This window comes from Danio rerio, chromosome 17 (assembly GCF_049306965.1).
Source record: "Danio rerio strain Tuebingen ecotype United States chromosome 17, GRCz12tu, whole genome shotgun sequence".
Taxonomy (NCBI): domain Eukaryota; kingdom Metazoa; phylum Chordata; class Actinopteri; order Cypriniformes; family Danionidae; genus Danio; species Danio rerio.
The window spans coordinates 5,406,165-5,429,882 of record NC_133192.1 but is presented as its reverse complement, the minus strand read 5'-3'; the positions used below and the strand labels follow the sequence as shown (position 1 = coordinate 5,429,882).

The window sequence follows — 23,718 nt, the reverse complement described above, 5'->3', positions numbered from 1 at the left end:
ACAACAGTATTTAGTTTACTAAAAAATAAAAATAAAAATAACACTAACACTGAATTTGTGTGTGTATGTGTGTGTGTGTGTGTGTGTGTGTGTGTGTGTCACCCCAAGATTTGGTGTGGCCTCATCTGGCCACCCTTAAGAATATTTTCTGGGGGCGCCACTGTCTATAAACTAGCCTATATGTATGAATATCCCGTTGTAAACTCCTCCATACACATGAATAAAACTAAAGTTTGACGTAGGTTATACATAAATGCTGCAGAATAAAGAGATTTATGTCTCTGCAGTATTTAAAAAATGGTGTTTTAATTTAATCTACTTACACAAATCGATGAATAAGTTGATGACAACAGACACTTTGATTTTTCATTATAATTCTAATATTATGAACGTGTATTCATCAATGCATTTCTTTCCCAGCTCTGCGTATGATAATAAGTGGGCGTGGCTTCGCCTCTCAGCCAAAGAGTGTCGCAGTTTCTCGCTCATGAACGCGCAGCATCAGCATCACCCGACAGCAGCAGCAGCAGCAGGAGGAGGAGGAGGAGATTCACATCCTTCATGATTCTGCATTAAACCGCACTCTATATCAACAAACCCGGGGCCTTTACCGATCCTTTACACGCAATCATGGACAATTCCGGCAAAGAGAAGGAGGCCATGCAGCTGATGGCGGAGGCGGACAAAAAAGTCAAATCCTCGGGTTCATTTCTCGGAGGGATGTTCGGGTGAGACAGCGATTTTGGTCACGATCTGACATTCATAAGACGTCCAATGTCCTGTAGTCATTTCAAATAGAGCCTAACATCTTGTCAATGCATTCTTATTATTCGTCGGTTCTTTATTAGGCTATATGCGATGTATGAAAATGAACGTGTATCCATCCGCGTTGTATACTGTATATTGTATAATATCCTAAAGTATTCTCATTTAAAGCATGCATAACCTACCTATATCTTGTGAATGCATTCTTATTCGTCCGTTTTTCATTATGTGCGATGTGTAAAATGAGTCGACTGAATGTTTATGCCTCCGCGTTTGACAGTCCAATGTCAAATATTTCCATGATGCGACACGCAATGCTATAATAGAGCTGCATTAGACAGGCTACGACGCGTTATAACACGTTGCTTTCGAAATGGCTGTTGATTTGAAGATTTGTGATGTTTTATAGGGGGAATCATAAGGTGGAGGATGCATGCGAAATGTATGCCAGAGCTGCCAACATGTTCAAGATGGCCAAAAACTGGAGTGGTATGCATTTCATGTTTACATGCAAAGTGGCTGATTATTTCACATAATGCATAATATTGGCGGTTCATTCCTCTGTGGTGACCAGGGTGTGAAATACTGGGGAGTTAAAGGGGGATTGACCACCTAATTAACGCTTGATCCCCCCCCTGAAGGACATCAAAACAAGATGAGTGGGCGCTCAGCCCTTTAGTAAATAGCTTTCCCTGATCTCTGATCTACAGTTGTAGTCAGAATTATTAGCCCCCTGTTTATTTTTACCCAATTTCTCTTTAACGGAGAGCAGATTTTGTCAACACATTTCTAAACATAATAGTTTTTATAACTCATCTCTAATAACTGATTTATTTTATCTTTGCCATGATGACAGTAAATAATATTTGACTAGATATTCTTCTAGACACTTCTATACAGCTTAAAGTGACATTTAAAGGCTTAACTAGGTTAATTAGGTTAACTAGGCAGGTTAGGGTAATTAGGCAAGTTATTGTATAATGATGGTTTGTTCTGTAGACTATTAAAACATATATAGCTTAAAGGGGCTAATAATTTTGACCTTAAAATTGCTTTAAAAAAATTAAATCTGCTTTTATTCTAGCCGAAATAAAGCAAATAAGACTTTCTCCAGAAGAAAAAAATATTATCAGACATACTGTGAAAATTTCCTTGCTCTGTTAAACTTTGGGAAATATATATAAAAAAAAAAATAAATAAATAAAAGGGGGGCTAATAATTCTGACTTCAACTGTATACCTTAATTATTAATAATTAAAAAATGTAAATTAAAAATATACATTTGACCCCCCTGTAACAGTTCATAACATTGTGCATGCAAAATTGCGCCAATCAATGCTAGGCAAAATATAATTCAACAATCTAAAACTGGCAGTTCTAGAGCGCCGATAGACATCTTAAGTATTTGCAAGCTGATCTGTTGGATGTTCATTCTTTAAAATTGTTGGCAGGAGCTTTAATTCAACCCCATTTTGATTATGTTACATCATTTTGGTACAGTAGCTGCTCACAGAGTATGAAGGAAAAATTGCAAAAGACACAAAATAAATTAGTACGAATAATTTTAAAAATTTATCCTAGAGCACATTTACACAACAAATCTTTTAATGAATTAGGTATGTTAACTGTTAGTAATAAAGTGTGTTTTTTAAAACTGGGAATCGTACGTAAAATATTTAATAATGTGGTTCTATTTTCAATCTATTTTCAAATGGTGAAGCAACAGCACTCATACTGTACTAGGGGTTGGGATTTTAATATTTGTTTATTTAAATTTAGAAATTTAGTGGGGAAAAATATGTTTTATATACAAGTGCAATCATGTAGAACAAACTACTAAAATCAATCAAGGAAATAAAAGATTTAAGGTTGTTCAAAAAAGCTATCAAAAGATGGTTGTTTGATGAGGATAATTAGTTTGCATGATGGACGAGGATATTTTGTTTTATATGTGACTTGAGTGTGAATAGGGTTGCGGCTGGAAGGCCATTAGCTGTGTAGAACATATGCTGGATAAGTTGACTGTTCATACCGCTGTGGCGACTGTTTGTTTTATGCATCATTGGTATTTTAAAGCCATACATTGTTTTATTCAACAGAGGACCACAATGGAAATAAGCCCAGGGCTATATTGTGTTTTTATCCTCAACAGTTTTTATAACAAAGTGTATGGGATACTTTTTAATCTGTCAAATAAAATTCAATTCAATTAAATTCAATACAAAACAAGTTTCTTGTAAGATACGTGTTTTCATCTGCATGCAGACTAAAAAAAACTACATAAATATGAAAAATCACTGCTTTTATGTCTTCTTCATCTCGGAAGGCTTTTTCAGTTCATTCATAACAATTTGCTTTTGTATAATGTTATTATTATTAGCAGTATTATTTATTATATCCATATTTATATTTGTTTTATTAAAAACAAGCTTAGATTTGCCCACCTGTCAGGTTTTAGACCATATGGGGCACAGCATGTGTTTTAGGATATAACTCAGGTTTTTGAACACACTTCGTTATTATTGTTCAATTATTAATTTGCTGGAAATTAGAACTGAATTTAGAAATAGTTTTGAAACGAATATTTGCTCTTAACAAACGCAATTAATTATTTATAGACTGATTGATGTCTGTGCATAAAGGTTTCCCTATCCAAGAGCGAAAGTGAAAGTGATCCATTATCTCTCATTCTCATGCAGTAGATGCTCTGTTTAACAGTTTTCTGTTAAAAAAAGCTGTTAACTGTTAACTGTTTGCTGGTGAAATGTTCAGATTTTCACTTAGACTTACTTTGCGTCCTGTAAATAGCGAATGCGCTCTTGGTGCGACGCAGCTGACTCTTAAAGGGAATTGGAGATGAGACTCTAATTGGTTTATTCTCAAAACACACCTATAACTCATTAAGAAAATAAACTCAACCCTTTTAGACCATGCGCCATGGCGCAAAGTGGATTTTCCCGTCCTTAAGTTAGCAAAAATGTGTTCTGACATGCCCTGAAAGCGTTTGCGCCCTGCATTTTGCGCTCTGCGCATGGACCGTCAAAATAGAGCCCATAATTTTATAGTTGGACCTACAGCAACCTCGTAAATAGTCACAAAATATCCCTCAAAACACTGAAAACGTATACATTTTATCAATAAATCGGATGGAATTTAAATACATTCATAAATTTGATTCACTGAAGCTTGTATTACCAAATTACTACCAAAAAAAGTTGACACCCCGGAGTGGGTTGGGTGGCGTAGGACCGGTGGGGTTACAGTAGCCTAGCAAAAAATTACACCCTTATCTTTTTTTTCTGAAGAAACCCCCCATCCACCCCTTCTCCCACTTTCCTTCTTTACTACAGGGAACTCCCAAGAACCACCTCATCTCGTACTCCCCTTACATGCTCTATCGACCAGGCGGGAGCCCTGGGCTGATTATCTCCAAGCTTAGGGTTCTCTCCCAGGAGAGCATGTCAAAGCTGCTAATATCATCAAGCAATATCTAAGTGTGAACTCTTAAATAAGAATAAGTTTGCATGTAGATGCAATGTAACTTAAATTTAAAAAATGGACCATCAAAATAAAGTGTGACCACATTTCCATTTTGAGGTGAACTATCCCTTTATTCGTAGCTCAAGCTGCTGTAGACTTGTCATAATTGATGTATTTTATGTATTTTAAGCTTTTGTCCTGCTCTAGATGAGTTATTCTCATTACTGTCAGTAACTTAAACACTGATTTGTTGGTTGTTTTAGCTGCGGGCAATGCTTTCTGCCAAGCGGCAAGACTTCACATGCAGATGCAGAATAAACTGGACTCGGCCACCAGCTTTGTTGATGCTGGAAATGCTTATAAGAAAGCAGATCCTCAAGGTGGGGGCAATAATTAATACTTTAATCAATATTGAAGAAAATAACAGCAATTTTCATCTTTTATTAATGTGCTATTGGTTGTATTGTTGTCGTCAATCCCAGTTTAAGAGCAACAAATAATAACTTGACTTCTAGTTGATCATTTGGAGAAGTGGCAGAAGGTGGATTTCTCTGATGAATCATCTGTTGAGCTGCATCCCAATCATCACAAATACTGCAGAAGACCTACTGGAACCCGCATGGACCCATAATTCTTACAGAAATCAGTCAAGTTTGGTGAAGGAAAAATCATGGTTTGGGGTTGCATTCAGTGTGAGAGATCTGCAGAGTGGATGGTAACATCAACAGCCTGAGGTATCAAGACATTTGTGCTGCCCATTACATTACAAACCACAGAAGTGGGCAAATTCTTCAGCAGGATAGCGCTCCTTCTCATACTTCAGCCTCCACAGCAAAGCTACTGAAAGCAGGTCAAGGTGCTCCAGGATTGGCCAGCCCAGTCACCAGACATGAACATTATTGAGCATGTCTGGGGTAAGATGAAGGAGTTGGCATTGAAGATGAATGCAACTCTGGGAGTCCTGCAAGAACGCTTTCTTTGCCATTCCAGATGACTTTATTAATAAGTGATTTGAGTCTTTGCAGAGATGTAAAGTGAAAGTCAGAGCTTACTGTCCTAATTAAATAATTAAAAATCAAGGCATGATCACATTTTATTTTGGTAAGTGTAATCTAGAGGTTTTTGCCTTTCATATGAGCCACTTCTGATACCAAATGATCAACTAGAACTCAAGTTATTATTTGTTGTTCCTAAAACTTGGAAAGGCGACAAGACTTCTATCAGTTAGTGTATGTGCTGTATCGTGAGACTTTCTCTCGACTCTTTTGAAAATATCTTGCTGACGTTTTGTTTCATTCTGTTTGAATAAATCACACAGAGGCCATCAACTGTTTAAACGCAGCCATCGATATCTATACAGACATGGTAAGACTTGGCATCTTTATTTAAACACACATATTGTTGATGCATAAAATGAATGCATTTTTTATGGTGTGTTAATCTTACTGAACATGTAAATAGTACAAACACTGTATAAAAATTACACAAGTAATGTAAAGTAGTTTACATTGAGTAGAATCAAATGAATTTTCCTAGTCAATTTATTTCAATCAAGGATGGGATGGACTTATTTTGGTCTATTTTGCCAACCGATAACAATAAATCATTAACTGAATATTTCCCGTTAACTGGTCAGATTAAGATTAAATTATTATTTAATTTTAAAAATTAATTGACGTGTCTATTTTGTGTGACACATTGAACATTGCGTTTTAAAATACTAAACAACAGCCTAGCCTACAAAACATATTAACAACAGAACATCTTCAGGCAGTCGCAGTGTTTCCAACAGCATAGGAAAACAGAATAAACTAAATAAAAAGAATTAAATAAATAGTCCTGCCCTAGATACATGTATTTTTCACTTAAATTACAAATGTAGCGCAGTAGGTAGTGCTGTCGCCTTACAGCAAGAGGGTCGCTGGGTCGCTGGTTCGAGCCTCGGCTCAGTTGGTGTTTCTTTGTGGAGTTTGCATGTTCTCCCTGCGTGGGTTTCCTCCGGGTGCTCCAGTTTCCCCCACAGTCCAAAGATATGCAGTACAGGTGAATTGGGTAGGCTAAATTGTCCGTAGTGTATGATTTTGTGTATGAATGTTTATGTGTATGTTTCCCAGAGATGGGTTGCGGCTGGAAGGGCATCCGCTGCGTAAAAACTTGCTGGATAAGTTGGCGATTCATTCCGCTGTGGCGACCCCCGATTAATAAAGGGACGAAGCCGACAAGAAAATGAATGAATAAATGAATGATAACAAAACGAAAACACTGACTGAATCTGTTTCAATAACCGACATAGGCTACTTGTCCAATCATATATGTGTGCAACACCAAGCAGCAAAACGAGCCGTTTTTAATGTCCAAAAATGAAGGGAAGTGAATGAGACCGGAATTCTCGGACCAAAATGATTCAAATGGCTGCGCCCGCTCGTACACAGAGAATAAGGTAAATAGTAGCCGACACTTAACAAGTATTCAACAATTGAACCGCGAGTGAAAGAGGAAACAAAGGTAAAACCACATGCTCAAGACATAATTCTTAAACTAATGACTTCTTTTAAAAATGTTGACAGGTTTGTGATATAAGAATAACAACAGAGCATTAATTAATTGCATGTTTTCCCTGGAGCGATTGATTTGAGGTAGCCTGATATTTTTATTTGACGGAAGAACAAAAACTGATATTTGATTAGTATATGATTCTGCTTTTGTCTGTATAATCATGCAAACGCTTGTTTGTAGAGTAAGTAGTCGGACCGTTTTCTGCCGTTTATTATTCCTAGTCATTTCCCCCATAGGCGACTGAATCGAAAGTTCTATAACAATCGCGAAAACAAGCGCACTTCAGCATTGAAGAATAAGGTCAATAGCGTTTAACAATTTTGTTGTTTACATATGATATTGCATTAATTTGCATACATGTTTAATAAGCTGTGAAATGAAAGCTTCAGTTTAGTGTGGAGTTATCTTCATGCAAAAATCAACAAAGCTCTGAATTTGTTTGATTCGTAGATCATATAGGCCAGTGGTTCTCAAACTATTTTTACAAAGTACCACCTCAGAAAAAAATTGTCACTCCATGTACCACCATAATCACCGGTATTAAAACAAAGTAGCATATCAGTCGGTTCTTGTCACGTGACTCGCCGTGCAGCATTCTGAAAAGACGTTTTCAACTCGGCACGCCTGGAATATACATGCGCGTTGTGCTGCAGTAATCATCTTGCTAATCAGTTGGTTAAATTTTGGCACTCAAGTGACTGAGATGTAACAAGAGAAATTGGTCATATTTCAAAATAAAAGTTTTTTTCCAATAAATGATCGTTCAGACTCAGATTATAAATAAAACGGAAATAATTCATGATTTTTTATGCGACCTGGTACCAATTGACCTATAAACCGGTGATGGTCTGTGTCCCGAGGGTTTGAGACAACTGCTCTAGCGAGTATCTGCTTTCCAAGCACCACGCACCTCTTTCTCTAGTTCTGCGCCAATTGAATTGATTTTTTAGCAGCTGATTATGCGATGCACGAAAGTAAACATTTTATGCACAGCGGTTTGATTGTAGGATTACAGCCAATGCTGATCACATTGATGCTATTGTGCAAATTAAATTCATTACTCAGTGATTCCTCCACGTACCACTAGACGTTAGCCCGCGTACCACTAGTGGTACACGTACCACAGTTTGAGAACCACTGATATAGGCTATTTTAAAAATGGGTATTATGTAAGAACTATTACTGTAATTTTCCAAATGGACAAAAAGGTTGGTTTGTTGGTTGTACACTAAATAATCAGAACTATAAGCTATTTGTTGTGCTTATGAGCGGTGCGAATCGCATTCTGATGGAGAGAAACCCCAGACGCTCCGACTTGTGGCCAGCTTGTTTCCAAAGCAGAGCACATTTCAGAAAGTTTAGTTTTGCAGCTTCTTTCTCCAATTGTACGCAGATCCAGGACAGAAGCAATGAGCATCAGCGCCTGTTTGGCATTAACTCGTCTGTGTCAAACTGTGACTAGCAATATTCTTCTTTCATTTTGCTTCTTTGGCAAAATACGTCTGTACACTGTCAGAAATACACGTACGCAATCTGTCCCAGGGGTGGTACCTTTTCGAAAAGTACAAATTTGTACCTAAAAGGTCCATATTAATACCTCATGAGTACATGTTAGTACCTAAAAATTGCAAAAGTGTTCCTCTTAAAATTTGTAGGTACTAATATGCACCCTTGAGGTATTAATATGGACCATTTAGGTACAAATTTGTACCGTTCGAAAAGGTACCACCCCAGGGACAAATCGTATACCTTTATTTTTGACAGTGTAGGCACGTGTGGTTGCACGTATTACTTTCCCACAAGTTAACAAATATGTGTTGCACATTTATGCATCCAAACTTAACATTTTTAAAATATTTTTCAATTATTTAGCTGATACCATTCATTGGTTAAAACGCATCCTTCGATTAACAGTTAATCGGTTTTATTCTGACTAAAAATAACTTGATTAACTGATAAAAATAAATTAAAGCAACATATGAAGATCTGCTGTCATGACTTGTTGACATAATGTTTTTCTCTCGTGCTTCATGTGATTGACAGGGAAGGTTCACCATCGCTGCAAAGCATCACATGACTATTGCGGAGATCTATGAATCCGAGCTAGTGGATATTGAAAAGGTTTGCCTTTAAACTTATATGAGGTGATACTTTTCCAAAAATGCTGCTGAGTATTATTGTAACCATCATGAATGTTTTGATTGTGTTGTAGGCCATTGCTCATTTCGAACAGGCCGCAGACTACTATAAAGGTGAAGAGTCAAACAGGTTTGTGTTTATATTCTGCTTTACCCTATCATAAATGTGAGCCTGGAGCACAAAAAAGACATTTGAATGGGTTTATTAATATTAAGAATCATACACTCTGCAGATCATAAGACTTTCTCTTATATCTCTTAAAGTGAAGTTTATTTATAAACTAATTTCGAGAGGATCACATGCTTATGATTGCTTACGTTATTCAATTTATAATTCACCAATCAGACGATTTCTATTCCACTATAAACACCCTGAGCTTCATATAACAGCCATCTTCGTTTTGAAGAATCCCCCCTTCCCCCCCTACTCCTCCTGCTTTCCTAGAAGGGTGGCACAGTGGCCCAGTGGTTAGCACTGTTGCCTCACAGCAAGAACGTCACTGGTTCTAGTCCTTACCAAGCCAGCTAATGTTTCTGTGAGGAGTTTACACCTTCTCCCTGTGCACACGTGGGTTTCCCCCGGGTTTCCCGGTCTCCTCCCACCATCCAAACATATGCAACTTAAATTAATTGACTAATACAAATGGGAACAATAGGCATGCTCCTAGTAAGTAGTTATCTCTTAAGAGCAATCACTATCTGTTCATTAGCTACTACAGCAGGGGACTTCTCGAGATCTACCTGAGCTCAAACTCCCCTCTCGCCTTGCAAACGGGAGGGAGCCCCAGGCTCAAGGATCTTATGAGCTCAGGGCTCTCTCCCGGGACAGCATGCCAAACAAGCTTTACAATCAATCATCAGCTAAGTGTGAACTCTTGAAATATTATCAGACACACTGTGAATATTTCCTTGCTCTGTTAAACATCCTTTGGGAAACATTTAAAAAATAAATCAAAGGGAGGCTAATAATTCTGACTTCAACTGTATGTCTATCTTCCATTTTCTCTGGTTGTGAGCCATATGCTCATTTTAAATTGTGTGCTCATTTGTATTGCCTTCTGTTTTCTCATTAAGCTCTGCTAATAAGTGTCTGCTGAAGGTGGGCTCGTACAGCGCTCAGCTGGAACAATACCCCAAAGCCATCGAGATCTTTGAGCAGGTCAGAGACGCACAAGTCTTGTCTTAAACTTAGCCATTTATTTTTTATAAGGAAATTCAGATGCAAATAAAAGCCTATTGTTATTATCGAATTAGGTTTTGTTGTGTATTTAAAATACTGTTTGGAGGCGACACGGTGGCTCAGTGGTTAGCACTGTCACCTCACAGCAAGAAGGTCGCTGGTTTGAGTCCTGACTGGGTCAGTTGGCATTTCTGTGTGGAGTTTGCATGTTCTCCCCGTGTTGCCGTGGGTTTCCTCTGGGTGCTCCGGTTTCCCCTACAGTCCATTTGCTACAGGTGAATTGAGTATACTAAATTGGCCGTAGTGTATGAGTGTGTGTGTATGGGTGTTTCCCTGTACTGGGTTGCAGCTGGAATGCCATCCACTGTTTAAAACATGTGCTGGAATAGTTGGCGGTTCATTCCGCTGTGGTGACCCCTGATGAATAAAGGTACTGAGCCGAAAAGAAAATGAACGAATGAATTAAATACTATTAGGTCTAATTAATAGTATGAATTGTGATTTTAGTTTTGTCTCTTTTATTTTAAAACTGTTAGAATTCTATTTATTGTGTTATAATATTTTTAAATTAATTTAGTTTTGTTGTATTTTCTAAAATTAATTAGTTATTTTTAGTTTTTGTTATTTTAGTAAATCCATTCATTCATTCATATATCGGCTTAGTCCTTTTATTTATCAGGGGTCACCACAGCGGAATGAACCGCCAACTTATCCAGCATATGTTTTACCCAGCGGATGCCCTTCCAGCTGCAAGCCTGCAACGCATCAGTGGGAACACTCATACACACTCATTCACACTCATACACGTCAGACTATTTAGCCTACCCAATTCACCTGTACCGCATGTCTTTGGACATGTGGGGGAAACCGGAGAAGCCGGAAGAAACTTATGCGAACGCGGGGAGAACATGCAAACTCCACAAAGAAATGCCAACTGACCCAGCCGAGGCTCGAACATGTGACTTTGCTGTAAGGCGACAGCACTACATATTGCGCCACTGTGTCGCCTTTTAGCAAATCCAGATAAGCTAAATGAAATTGCAGGATATTTCTTTCCTGCACTGAAAAAAATGATTCACTGGATTTACTAAATCTTTTAAGGTGAGTGGTTGCAAACAATTAATATGGGGTGAATTTAAGCAAATTAGATTTAGCAATGTTTAACTTAATTTTTAACTTAATCTTAACTTAATTTCAGCACATTTACATTTTTTGCATGGGCGGCACGGTGGCTCAGTGGTTTACTGCAAGAAGGTCGCTGGTTAGAGTCTTGGTATTTCTGTGTGGAGTTTGCATGTTTTCCCCGTGTTGGCGTGGGTTTCTTCGGGTGCTTTGCTTTCCCCTACAGCCCAAAGGTGAATTGGGTAAACTAAATTGGCCGTAGTGTATAATTGTGTGTGAATGTAAGAATGTAAGCATGTTTCCCAGTACCGGGTTGCAGCTGTAAATGCATCCACTGTGTAAAACATATGCCGGTTCATTCTGCTGTGGCAACCCCTGATAAACCAGAGACTGGAAACTGAATGCATGAAATGACAGTGACAGTAAAATCTTCTGCTCTCTTCTCATTCAGGTTGCATCCAACACAATGGATAATCCTCTGCTGAAATACAACGCTAAAGAGTACTTTTGGAAAGCAGCTCTGTGCCACTTCATCGTGGACGAATTAAACGCAAAGGTCTGGCATTTTAACTAGTGGTTTTTTAGATTGTATTGTATTGTACAATATCAGTGTCATTTAAGGGGGCGCTATCAGTCAATTAGGGCTGGGCTCTCAGCCATCTAGGGTGGGGCTATTCGTGTAATTTAGGACGGGACTATCAGTCATTCAGGGCGGGACTATCAGTAATTTAGGGCGGGACTATCAGTTATTTAGGGTGGGGCTCTCCGTCCTTTAGGGAGGGTACTATCAGTCATTTAGAAGGGAACTATCAGTCATTTAGAACAGGACTGTAAGTCATTTAAGGGAGGGACTATCAGTCATTTAGGACAGGACGGTAAGTCATTTAAGGGAGGGACTATCAGTCATTTAGGGCAGGACTTTCAGTAGTTTAGGGGGGCTATTAGTCATCTAGGGCATAACATCAGTTAAGAGGGCCCTATCAGTGAATTAGGGCTGTGCTCTCAGCCATCCAGGGAGGGGCTATCAGTGTAATTTGGGACGGGACTATCAGTCATTTATGGCGGGACTATCAGTAATTTAGAGCGGGACTGTCAGTTATTTAGGGTAGGACTATCAGTCCTTTAGGGTAGGACCATCAGTCATTTAGAAGGGAACTATCAGTCATGTAGAGTGGGGCTATCAATCATTTAGAGGGGAACAATCAGTCATTTAGGACAGGACTTTAAGTCATTTAGGAAGGGACTATCAGTTATTTAGGTTGGGACTATCAGTCATTTAGGGTGGAGCTATCAGTCCTTTAGGGCGGGGCTATCAATAATGTAGGGCGGGACTATCATTAATGTAAGGTAGGGCTATCAGTGTCGTTTAGGAAGGTGCTATCAGACATTTAGGGAGGGACTATCAGTCATTTAGGGCGGGACTTTCAGTAATTTAGGGCGGGGCTATTAGTCATCTAGGGAGGGGCTGTCAGTGTAATTTAGGACGTGACTATCAATAATTTAGGGCGGGACTATCAGTCCTTTAAGGTAGGACTATCAGTCATTTAGAAGGGAACTATCAGTCATTTAGGACAGGACTGTAAGTCGTTTAGGAAGGGACTATCAGTACTTTAGGGCGGGACTATCAGTACTTTAGGGCGGGACTATCAGTAATTTAGGGCGGTACTATCAGTAATTTAGGGCGGGACTATCAGTAATTTAGGGTGGGACTATCAGTCATTTAGAGGGGAACTATCGGTCACTTAGGACAGAACTGTAAGCCATTTAGGGAGGGACAATCAATAATTTAGGGCGGGACTATCAGTAATTTAGGGTGGGACTATCAGTCATTTAGGGCGGGACTATCAGTCATTTAGGGCGGGACTATCAGTCATTTAGAGGGGAACTATCAGTCACTTAGGACAGAACTGTAAGCCATTTAAGGTGGGACTATCAGTGCCATTTAGGGTGGAGCTATCAGTGTCATTTAGGGTGGAGCTATCAATCTTTTAGGGCGGGGCTATCAATAATGTGGGGCGGGACTATCATTCATGTAAGGTAGGGCTATCAGTGTCATTTAGTAAGGTGCTATCAGACATTTAGGGTGGAACTATCAGTCCTTTAGGGCGGGGCTATCAATAATGTAGGGCGGGACTATCAGTCATGTAGGTGCTGTCAGACATTTAGGGTGTGGCTATCAATCATTTGGGGGGACACATGTGGACGCCTATCACAATAGAGGAACACAGGACAATCTTAACTTCCGTTTCTTGGTGACTTTAAAGTGTCTGATTTTGCAGTTGTCTTATTTTGCACTAACACCAAGTGGCTTTAATGCAGAAAACATTTTAATTTACCGAGACCAATGTAGAAATGATTAATTTATCAATTACTCCAGACATAAAATCGCTCATCTAACAAATATTTTATGTCGGTTTCTGTGTCGGTTTTTCTTCTTTCAGCTCGCAATTGAGAAGTATGAAGGGATGTTTCCAGCTTTCTCTGACTCAAGAGAATGCAAGCTGTTGAAAGTAAGTACACCTGTGTGTTTTATATTTCAAAGGAATGTACTGTAGCATCCACGATGTGACAAACCAATAGGATTTTATAATTCAGTTTGGATTACTGCAGAAAATTACTATTCTTAAACATTCATAATAATCATTCATTCATTCAATCATTTTCTTGTCGGCTTAGTCCCTTTATTAATCCGGGGTCACCACAGTGGAATGAACCGCCAACTTAACCAGCAAGTTTTTATGCAGCGGATGCCCTTCCAACCGCACCCCATCTCTGGGAAACATCCACACACTCATTCACACACACACTCATACACTACGGACAATTTAGCCTACCCAATTCACCTGTACCGCATGTCTTTGGACTGTGGGGGAAACCAGAGCACCCGGAGAAACCCACGCGAATGCAGGAAGAACACCAACCGAGGCTCGAACCAGCGACTTTCTTGCTGTGAGGCGACAGCACTACCTACTGCGCCACTGCTTCACCCCTCATAATAATCATGTTTGCTTAAACCTAATTTACAGAAATTAAAGTCAAACATGAACTACAAATGACTTATGCCACAGTATTTTGACTTTTTTTTTTTGTCTTTATTTAAAACATTTTCCAGAAATTCAGAGTCAGAAATTCAGAATAGTTTGCAAGAGAGTGATTGTAGTGAGCAGATGAGTTTAGATAACAGAAAAAGAAAGGGTCATCCAAAAATCAACGTATCAAATAACAATAATAAATAAATCAAGCAGGACTTCTGCTGGCCAAAAGGGTGCCCTATGCAAAATTTTACTGTGAGGCCCCCAAAGAGGAACAAAAAAAAAACACAAACATATGTAATTAAACAGGTATTTATTTATTTATATACTTAAATATACATTTGAGCACTCAAATCTACTCTTTAAAAGTTCACATAATTACATTACAAAATAAGTTTACATCAAAATAAACACTGACATGTCTTCTGCAGAAACATTCCTAATTTCAAACATTTACAAAAGGTAAGGAATAAACGCTCTCTGTACCTATAGAGATGGATGGTCCTCAGTACTGCAGCCTCTGTCTGTACCTGTGCAGCTGCTGGTGCCTCTGGAGCAGTGCTGGGGCCTCATGTACGAAGACTTGCGTGGAAATCTTACTAAAACATTGCGTACGCACAAAGCTGTAAATGTGCGTACGCAGAAAAAAATTCAGATGTATGAAACACTGCGTACGCCGAATCTCACGCATATTCTTTTGTACATCTGAATGAACGTGAAACTGAGCGCAACATGCACGAGCACAAAACCCCTCGCTGCCTCCTCCCCCGTATGAATATGCTAATGACTATGCTAATGGCAAAACCCAACGAAAAAGCAACGGCAAAATCAAGCAAAAAGAGAAACTTTGAACAGAATGTGAATTGGAAGTGCTGCTTTCGAAGGTAGAAAAGCGGTGTTATTTGCAAGTTTGTTCTCCGGAATTAACAACAAAAGAAAAAAAGTAGAGTGGGAGAGTTTAGCTGCTGCGGTCAACACAGTTGGGTCTGAACATCGCACTGAGTGCATTTAAAAAAGAAATAGTGTGGTTTATAACTGAAAAATGTTGCAGTACCCTTAGCAGTCTCAGTGGCGCACCTCATAAAAAGCATTTGATCATGTACTGACATGTTCGAGCATAAACTTGGCTCGAATCCAGCGTTTAATGAATTCTTTCTTTTTTCCCCCGCTACATATCAGATTTTGCCCACTATTTATCAAGAGAAAGACAAGTAGGAATCATTAATAAGTTTGTGCATCATATTTTATTTGCACATTTATTGAATGGAAATGTTTCTGATTCACGCATGCAAACTCATCTTCAGATAGTGTCTTTATAGCAATGTGCGTGTGGTAAATAGCTCAGATTACATTGGGAAAACAGGCGACCGCTGCAAATTGTGCTTTAATGTTTAGCTGGTCAACTGTATGGTATGGAAATCTTACATACCTACTATATGAACCCGTCTCATACAGCTACCATTGCAAGGCTCAGACACTTTGTAGAGAAGAATTTAACACAACTGCCTCTAGGAGTCGCCAATGGAAATAAAACAGACACGCACAAAAAATGTGCGTACGCCAGCCAGAAAGCTGCCGTGAAGCTGCGCACATTCCCACGTTCAGTTCATTGTTAGTAAATCCAAACGTGAGCGATTCTGAGCGTGAAACCTGGCGTACGCAAAGTTTTTGTGCGTACGCAGCATTGATACATGAGGCCCCTGGTCATTCCACCTCATCTTCTTTTGTAACAAATTTCAGCATTGACCTTCATGTACAATAAGGAAGAAATTTGTTATTTAAACAAAAACTTTGTTGACATACTATTAAAACAATGGGCTAGTCAAGCACTCTTCATTACTTTAATGTGTAAATGTAACCCTGCCGATCTTACACCACCCAACCCGCTCCGAGCTGGTATCGAACTGGCAACCTTCTGCATGGGAGTCGGTTGCTCTAACAAGGAGGCTAAAGAGCATGGTCTCTAGTGTGTGTCGCCAGAGTACCTTTAGAGGTCAGAGGAGTGAGGTTTACCTGCACAGCACACACTAGCTGGCCTCCGCTACACTCACCCCCCTAAACCTCACTCCCATCCGGGTCACAGCACCAATGCAACCCCGCCGTTCCTACGCCACCCAACCCGCTCCGAGCTAGTATCGAACTGGCATCCTTCCGCATGGGAGTCAATTGCTCTCCCAAGGAGGCTAAATACCATGGCCTCTAACGTTTGTACAAAATCAAACGACTCAGTAACAACAAATGGGTGCAGGGTGTGTAAATAGTCCAAGCTATCAATAGTGACAAGATTCTGCGGCATGTGTGATCAGCGGAAGTGAAACCCGGTGTATGTGTAGCGAAATGAAGGGATTTGTAGTTCTCGATCGCTGGTGAACATGACAGCAAGCTTCTTCTTCTAGTCAGAAATACATTACTTTAAGGATGATTTAACTGGAAGTGCAGCTTGTCTTTATGTGTTTGGTCTTTCTGCACAGAAACTATTGGAGGCTCATGAGGAACAGAACAGCGAGGCGTTCACCGAGGCTGTAAGTTTATAACCTTTTTGTGTCAATAAATGATCATACTCAAGACTCTTAAATAAGACTAATATCTTGTTTACAAAATAAACATCCATGAAGCATTTCCAGTGCACTAAAGGTTATTTAAAAGTTGAAAAAGTGTCTTGTGATAAAAGTTATTTACATTTTTTTTAAAGGGGCATGAAACCCCCTTGATTCAGCAGGGTTTTTTCACACCTCTACTTTGGAAAAAGTCAGGAAAGTGGGCGTGTCTAGCTCTGTTTAGGGGGGAGTGTCGGAGGAGGGAAAGAGGGAGGGTCTGAAAAAAATTTGCATAAAAATGGGAGTGTCGGTTTGGGCACTCGCTGATTTTCACAGAGGCAAAACAAACATAGACGCAGAGGAGAAAGACAGTGACTGTGTTTACATGGACATCAGTAGTCGAATTATTTGACAAATTATTAAATGGTGGACTTTAACTGCAGTTTGGCTCTTTCATTCAGGATTTTCATGCATGCCCCTCATAACAAACGAGATATTTGATTCGAGGAACTGCTGGAAGCGTGTATCTTTCATGCAATGTTTGATACCGCAAGGCGAATGAGAGAAAAAAACCTCAGCATTTCTCCGTAACTTAGATGCACTTGGTAAATATCGTCAGAAAGCCATGTGTGTTATTCCTGTTACAAAATGCGGTGAAATTCCTCTTCGACGGTAAGTTTGATTGCGGTGTTTACATGTTTACACTCGGAGAGCATCATTTACAGTAGATTGTTCAGTCCATAATATTGTAGTGATAATAACGTACTGTAAACTTTATTAACTTAAAAATTATTTGACTAAGGTCTGTCTTCAAACACTGAAAGAGTACTGCTGACGATATGAACTACCTTTGCCTCTGAATAAACAAATAAAGAGCACTGATCGCTCACTTACCAAATCTGTAGAGACAAGACAATCAACACCAACTAGAGCCGCGTCTTTATTAAAAGGACACGAGCAGCAAATACGGATTTCACCATTTCCAGATGAGAAAAACTCTCGGGTAAACAATGTTCCTTAGACACGTATTTCTATGGCGCATCGCGTGCACTGTAATCCACACCTGAGTCCCGCTCTCATAGCGGCAAAATGAAAACAAAACCTTCACTGCTGCAAATTATAAAAGCAACACTGATGTCCACACAATTCATGTTCTCCCACTTGGCAACACAACGCGGCGTCTCATTGATGTCTGAACACTGTACATTAGTGATGGGTCGTTCATGAACGATTCGTTCATTTTGAACGAATCTTCAATATGACTCGCAAACTACGAGTCCTCTCAGGGAGTGATTCGTTCATCAGTGAGTGCGCACATTTGTGCAGGTGGTATCGTTCATTTCAAGTCTTTTGAGTCATTCATCACGGAAAGGCAGAAGCCAATCATATGCGTTTAGAGCCGGAAAAATAATTGATGCGTTCACCTCTCGAGTCCTCCATCGGGTTTGAGTCATTCGTTCATCACGGGCCAATCATATGCGTTTAGAGCCGGAAAAAAAATTGAACGGTGAACTAATCATCATGGCTCCTGTCGGCTCAGACTGTGTACACTGGTTAAGATTATATGAGACTGTCAGTGTAACGTGAACAAACCACTGACATTTGAAGACATGAAGAGGTGAGCTGAGCAAAGAGACAACAATACCTTCATAGACAAAAGAGCAGGTAAACATTGAATTATTATTTTCTCCTTCTTATATTCTATTTATGACTTATTTGTCATGTGATCAACCTTTCGGGCTAGTTGTAGATGTGTTTGGAAGCAGTTCGTTACATTTTAATAATATTTTGGTAAATTGAACCAAATGAACGAAATGACTCGCAAAAAGATTCGTTCATCTCGATGAATGAGACTCAAAGATCCGAGTCAGTAAAATGATCCAAACTTCCCATCACTACTGTACATGTAAAAACAGTGTTGGAAGCTATCATGCATATTAATGAAGTTGCACCGCATACACAATAGAGCGCGCTGATTGGTTTGAACCAAGTCTTTCTCATGAATGAATGCAAAACACTCAAGAGACGTAATAAGGCACTCCCAGGTACAGACGTCCAGTCTACTGGCTGGAATACATGCTAAGATCTCATGGCCGTGACGCAGCTTAAAAAATTTGTTTTAAACCGGAAGTACGAATCTGCTCGAAATAACACAAAAACAACCAATTTCCACTTTTTAGTGAAATATAGGTGTCCTAATAGTGTTTTTAGCAGTGTGGGACACGTATACGACTGTCAGCAGCTCAAAAAAAATGTGTTTTGGTGTTTCATGACCCTTCAAGGACTACAAAAGTGGTAATGTGGGCTAACAAAATCAATATGGTTTTGATCTCGTGTGCACTTTAAGGCTAACATACTGATAACATCTAAAAAACGTTATTGTAATTTCACAGGAACTTGTTTAGTAATCACCTCAGGTCTATTATAAAGCCGAAAGAGTAGAAATGCTCATAGATTTCTGCTCATTTTGATGTGTTTAACTCTTCCAGGTGAAGGAGTTTGACTCGATCTCTCGTCTGGACCAATGGCAGACCACCATGTTGCTCCGTATCAAGAAAACCATCCAGGGAGATTCTGGAGACCTGAAGTGAGGCGTCCTGGACGAATACTGTGGCTTCATATCTAGTTTAATTTCTTACCGTATCGTATGTTTGAGTGTGTGTGTGTGTGTGTGTGTGTGTGACAATCTGGTTGAACAGTTCTGTAGTGATACTACACTGTAAAAAGGATCTGTTAATGAACAGTTTCCGTATTTTGTGATGTTAATTGTTTATTGACGGTTGTGAATTGCATTATGGGATGTTGATCTCTGCTCTGTCGACTTTTGATGCTGAAAATTCAACTCTACAGTTCAACAAAGTGACTTTTATTGACATTTTAGTAGTTTGAAATAATATAATGTATAATAAATTATATAGAGAGAAACAACTTTGTGAAATATCAGGCTAATAAATGTACTGGCAGTTTATTACAGGGCTTTTGTACACTAAATTGTTTTTGGGTTATTTAATTAAATCATTGGTAACACTTTACAATAAGGTTCATTAGTTAATGCATTTACTAACATGAACTAATCATGAACATCACATGTACAGCATTTATTAATCTTAATTAAACATTTACTGATGCATTATTAACTTCCAAGTCCATGCTGGTTAACATTAGTTAATGCACCATGAGTTAACATGAGCTAACAATGAACAACTGTATTTTCATTAACTAACGTTAGCGAACATGAACAAATACAGTAGTAAATGTATTGTTCATTGTTTGTTCATGTTAGTAAATGCATTAATTAACATTAACTAATGAACCTTATTGTAAAGTGTGACCAAATCATTGGTTGCATTGGCTGCAGACTTGGTGCAGATGCAATCTGAGCTGCATCCAATGCTTTTTAATGTGCTCACCTTACACCACCCCTAACCCTAACCCTCACAGTGACGTCACTAGCTCCATTGAGTGCATTGTGTTTGACATTGCATCTCTGAGCAATGCAATTTCAGCTTGCATCATAAAGGCTGCATCCAGATACTATTGGCTTTTTTGGGGTTATTTGTAACCTTTATTGGGTTTTTTATTAGTAACCTGAACAGTTGGGTTAAATATTTGGTGCTTTGCTGGGTTAATTTTAGCCTTTGTTTGGTTATTTATTTAATAACTCAACCAGTTGGGTCAAACATGTAGAATTTCAACAGTCAACTGATTTACCTGACACAGAACAGTTGTATTAAATGCGTAAGTAATGTTGTTTTTGCATTCTAAAGTTTATTTAAGGTCTAACCAGGGGCGGATTTAACCAATAAGCAAATGAAGCGGCCGCTTAGGCCCCTAATAAATGTCTAGAAGTATAAATTATACCTATAAACTATATATAACATCATTTTCTAACATATTTTGTATGGTGAGAGTTAAACAAATACAATTTTAATGTAATTTAATATTATTTAATATACAATCAAATATAATATTATTATAATAATAATGTCATTTTATGTAATAATAATATTACAAAATAAAATATCCATCATGGGGCAGTCCAGCAATCAAATTTATTTTTTAAATTATATATGTATTATTTTTAGCTGTAAATTCATTTTAAGAAAACAAATCATTTAAAATGTAGAGCTTGCATAAATTTGAAATGTCCATAAGAAAATTGAGTGATATAAAAAAAACATGAATATAAATAAATATTAAATAAAATTAGAGAGTGTGCATTTCAGAACCCTTTGACTCGAATTGCTTAGGGCCCCAAATCACAAAATCCGCCCCTGGGTCTGACGAGATAAAATCAGCCTGATCTCACGAGAAAACTTAAGTATTTGACGTTTTGCCAGTTTAGTGGCTAATTCGTAGGAATTCGTACGTGTTCAGTCGTACAAAATTGTACGATTTTAAAAAGGAGGTGTGGCACCAAAACCCACTCCTAAACCCAACCGTCATTAGGGGATGAGCAAATCGTACTAAATTCTTTGAATTATATCGTTTGAATTAGCCACTAAATCAAAAAGTTACGAATTGCCGTGAGATTGCGTTGATAAAATTGTTGTTATTTTTTTAATCAAACTGCCTCTCCGTGGCGTGTTTTTTATATCCGTTTTTCCAGAACTCTTAATTTGATGATACAAATGCGCGCCTCATAGTCAATCTATATATGAATAAAAACGCTTTCTCTACCTACATGTCCATATTTACAGTTTTTTTTTTTTTTGGAGGAAATGTTACACATATTTAAGATATTCGGCCGTCATTCTCACCTTTAGGACCAAGCGGAGACATCAACCCAATAATAATAATAATAATAATAATAATAATAATAATAATAATAAATTATTATATAGTGGTTAAGCCACTTTTTGGCAAAATAACCCAACAAATTAGTTATTTTTGTAATCCAAATTGTTGGGTTAATCTTAACAACTCAATGTAGTGAAGTGTATTTATAAACTAATTTTGAGAGGATCACGTGCTTATGGTTGCTTGCAGCTGGTCCCGTATTATTCAAGTTATGATTCACCAATCAGACGATTCCTATTCCACTGTAAACACCCTGAGCTTCATATAACAGCCATCTTCGTTTTGAAGAATCCTCCCTTCCCCCCCCTACTCTTCCTGCTTTCCTAGAAGGGTGGCACAGTGGCCCAGTGGTTAGCACTTTTGCCTCACAGCAAGAACGTCACTGGTTCTAGTCCTTACCAAGCCAGCTAATGTTTCTGTGCGGAATTTACACGTTCTCCCTGTGCAGACGTGGGTTTCTCCTGGGTTCCCCGGTTTTCTCCCACCATCCAAAAACATGCGACTTGACCCCGGGCTCGAGGATCTTATGAGCTCAGGGCTCTCTCCTGGGACAGCATGCCAAACAAGCTTTATAATCAAACATCAGCTAAGTGTGAATTCTTGAATTGGGTTAAAATAACTCAACAGCAGGTTGGTGCCAAAATGACCCATCATTGGTTTACCTGCTGGGTTACTATTTAACCCAACTGTTTTAAGTGAGTAGCGTAATATACAACACCAACACAGACAATATAGCACTTTAAACTATTACAAACGTTTATAAAAGTCACTTTTTCCAACTTTTCAAGGTGAAAATTCGTTGAAAATTAAGCTCAAGTTCCCATAATGCAATTCAAAAGCAGAGAGAACATGTCATGAATCATAAAATACGTAAAACTGCTAATTCAGATGTTCAAAATCAAATTAAATTGCTCAAAATCAGACGTTTCTGCAAAAATCCAGGCGGTTGTCTTGCATTTGGGAAAATAAAAATGTATACTACATTAATATGGATTAAATTCAAAGGATTTTCCTCTCTCCCTTTACCTTACCATGAGGAAACCTCGTCTGTATTTGTGTGTGGCATGTGGAGCTCTTCTCTTTAACGTTCACCTCAGTGTTGTCACTGGCATTGTCGTGCATGATCAATGTGAAAAGTGTGTTCTTGTGCTGTAGGATATCAGGATTTTCGTGAGTGCACTTTATTTCAGGCTGGGTGTTTAGACTGAAAACACACCGCCTTCGCTCACAAACGCATCCTCAGTTGTCTTCGTCGCTATGGCAGTGTGGGTTCTGTCCAGTATTTGCTTTAGTGGTTGAATTTAGCATCGCACATGTGTGTCATAATCAGTAGATTAGTGTCTGTTGCTCACTGATAGTGATGTGATATCACAGAAAACATTGATTCTCTGTTGATTTACATGTATGCTGATTTATTTTTGTAATGTTTGATTTCTGGTTGTCGTTTTACATGGATACAGGGCATTTGCTGTGTTGGGCATTCAGACTTTATTGAATTATGAGTTTAATCTAAAGGAGACCTATCATGCTCCTTTTTACAAGGTCTAAAATAAGGTCCCGTTTACACTAATGCATTTTAGTTTGAAAACGCATAAGTTTTGCTATGGTTACGCCATCCGTCCACACTACGCTGGAGTTTTCGAGCGCCGAAAACGGAGTGTTTTGGAAATGCTGGAGAGGCCGTTTTCATTCTGAAACACTGCTGCTCCGTCTCAGTGTGGATAAGGGAAAACGAAGACATCTGAAAACGGAGGCGGGGCTGCTGAGATTCACTACCTGATTGGGGCTTTTGTGTCATTGCGTATCCTTCGCTTATTCGTCAAGCCCCTATCACATGACTATAACCAACCCAAGCTCATTCTGAAAACGTAGTCCCGCGGACGTTTCTGGAGACAGCGGAATACGTCCCGGCGGGAACGTTATTTTTTTCAAGTGAATGCTAAGGGGTGGTGTGACGCTGTTTCCTATCGCGCTTGCCGGCCGACCGCTTACCCCCTTGTGGACGGCTTCCCCGCTGCAACCCGTTTGTCTACTCAGCTCACCGTGTGCGTCGGCAGGCTCGAGATGCAGAGAGGAGTCGACCACGGCGATCGGTTTCGAGTCCGGGG

At 38.9% G+C, this 23,718-nt stretch overlaps 1 protein-coding gene across 1 annotated transcript; it reads left to right on the top strand.

The window, feature by feature from the left end:
• The first annotated feature begins 510 nt into the window (after window positions 1-510).
• On the top strand, window positions 511-21,503 carry napba (N-ethylmaleimide-sensitive factor attachment protein, beta a). Its single transcript, NM_001020655.2, has 11 exons — window positions 511-728; window positions 1,175-1,254; window positions 4,509-4,625; window positions 5,564-5,610; window positions 8,845-8,922; window positions 9,014-9,069; window positions 10,014-10,098; window positions 11,693-11,797; window positions 13,683-13,751; window positions 16,745-16,795; window positions 19,300-21,503. The coding sequence occupies exons 1-11, from the start codon at window positions 631-633 to the stop codon at window positions 19,399-19,401; spliced, it is 888 nt and encodes a 295-aa protein (NP_001018491.2). The 5' UTR covers window positions 511-630; the 3' UTR covers window positions 19,402-21,503.
• Window positions 21,504-23,718: the final 2,215 nt, after the last annotated feature.

Bases quoted from the DNA above. Each gene is read 5' to 3' on its own strand.
- napba (NM_001020655.2), top strand. From the start codon at position 631: ATGGACAATTCCGGCAAAGAGAAGGAGGCCATGCAGCTGATGGCGGAG. The intron at 5,611-8,844 runs GTAAGACTTGGC...TGTGATTGACAG, and splicing joins TCGATATCTATACAGACATG to GGAAGGTTCACCATCGCTGC. The intron at 11,798-13,682 runs GTCTGGCATTTT...TTCTTCTTTCAG, and splicing joins TGGACGAATTAAACGCAAAG to CTCGCAATTGAGAAGTATGA.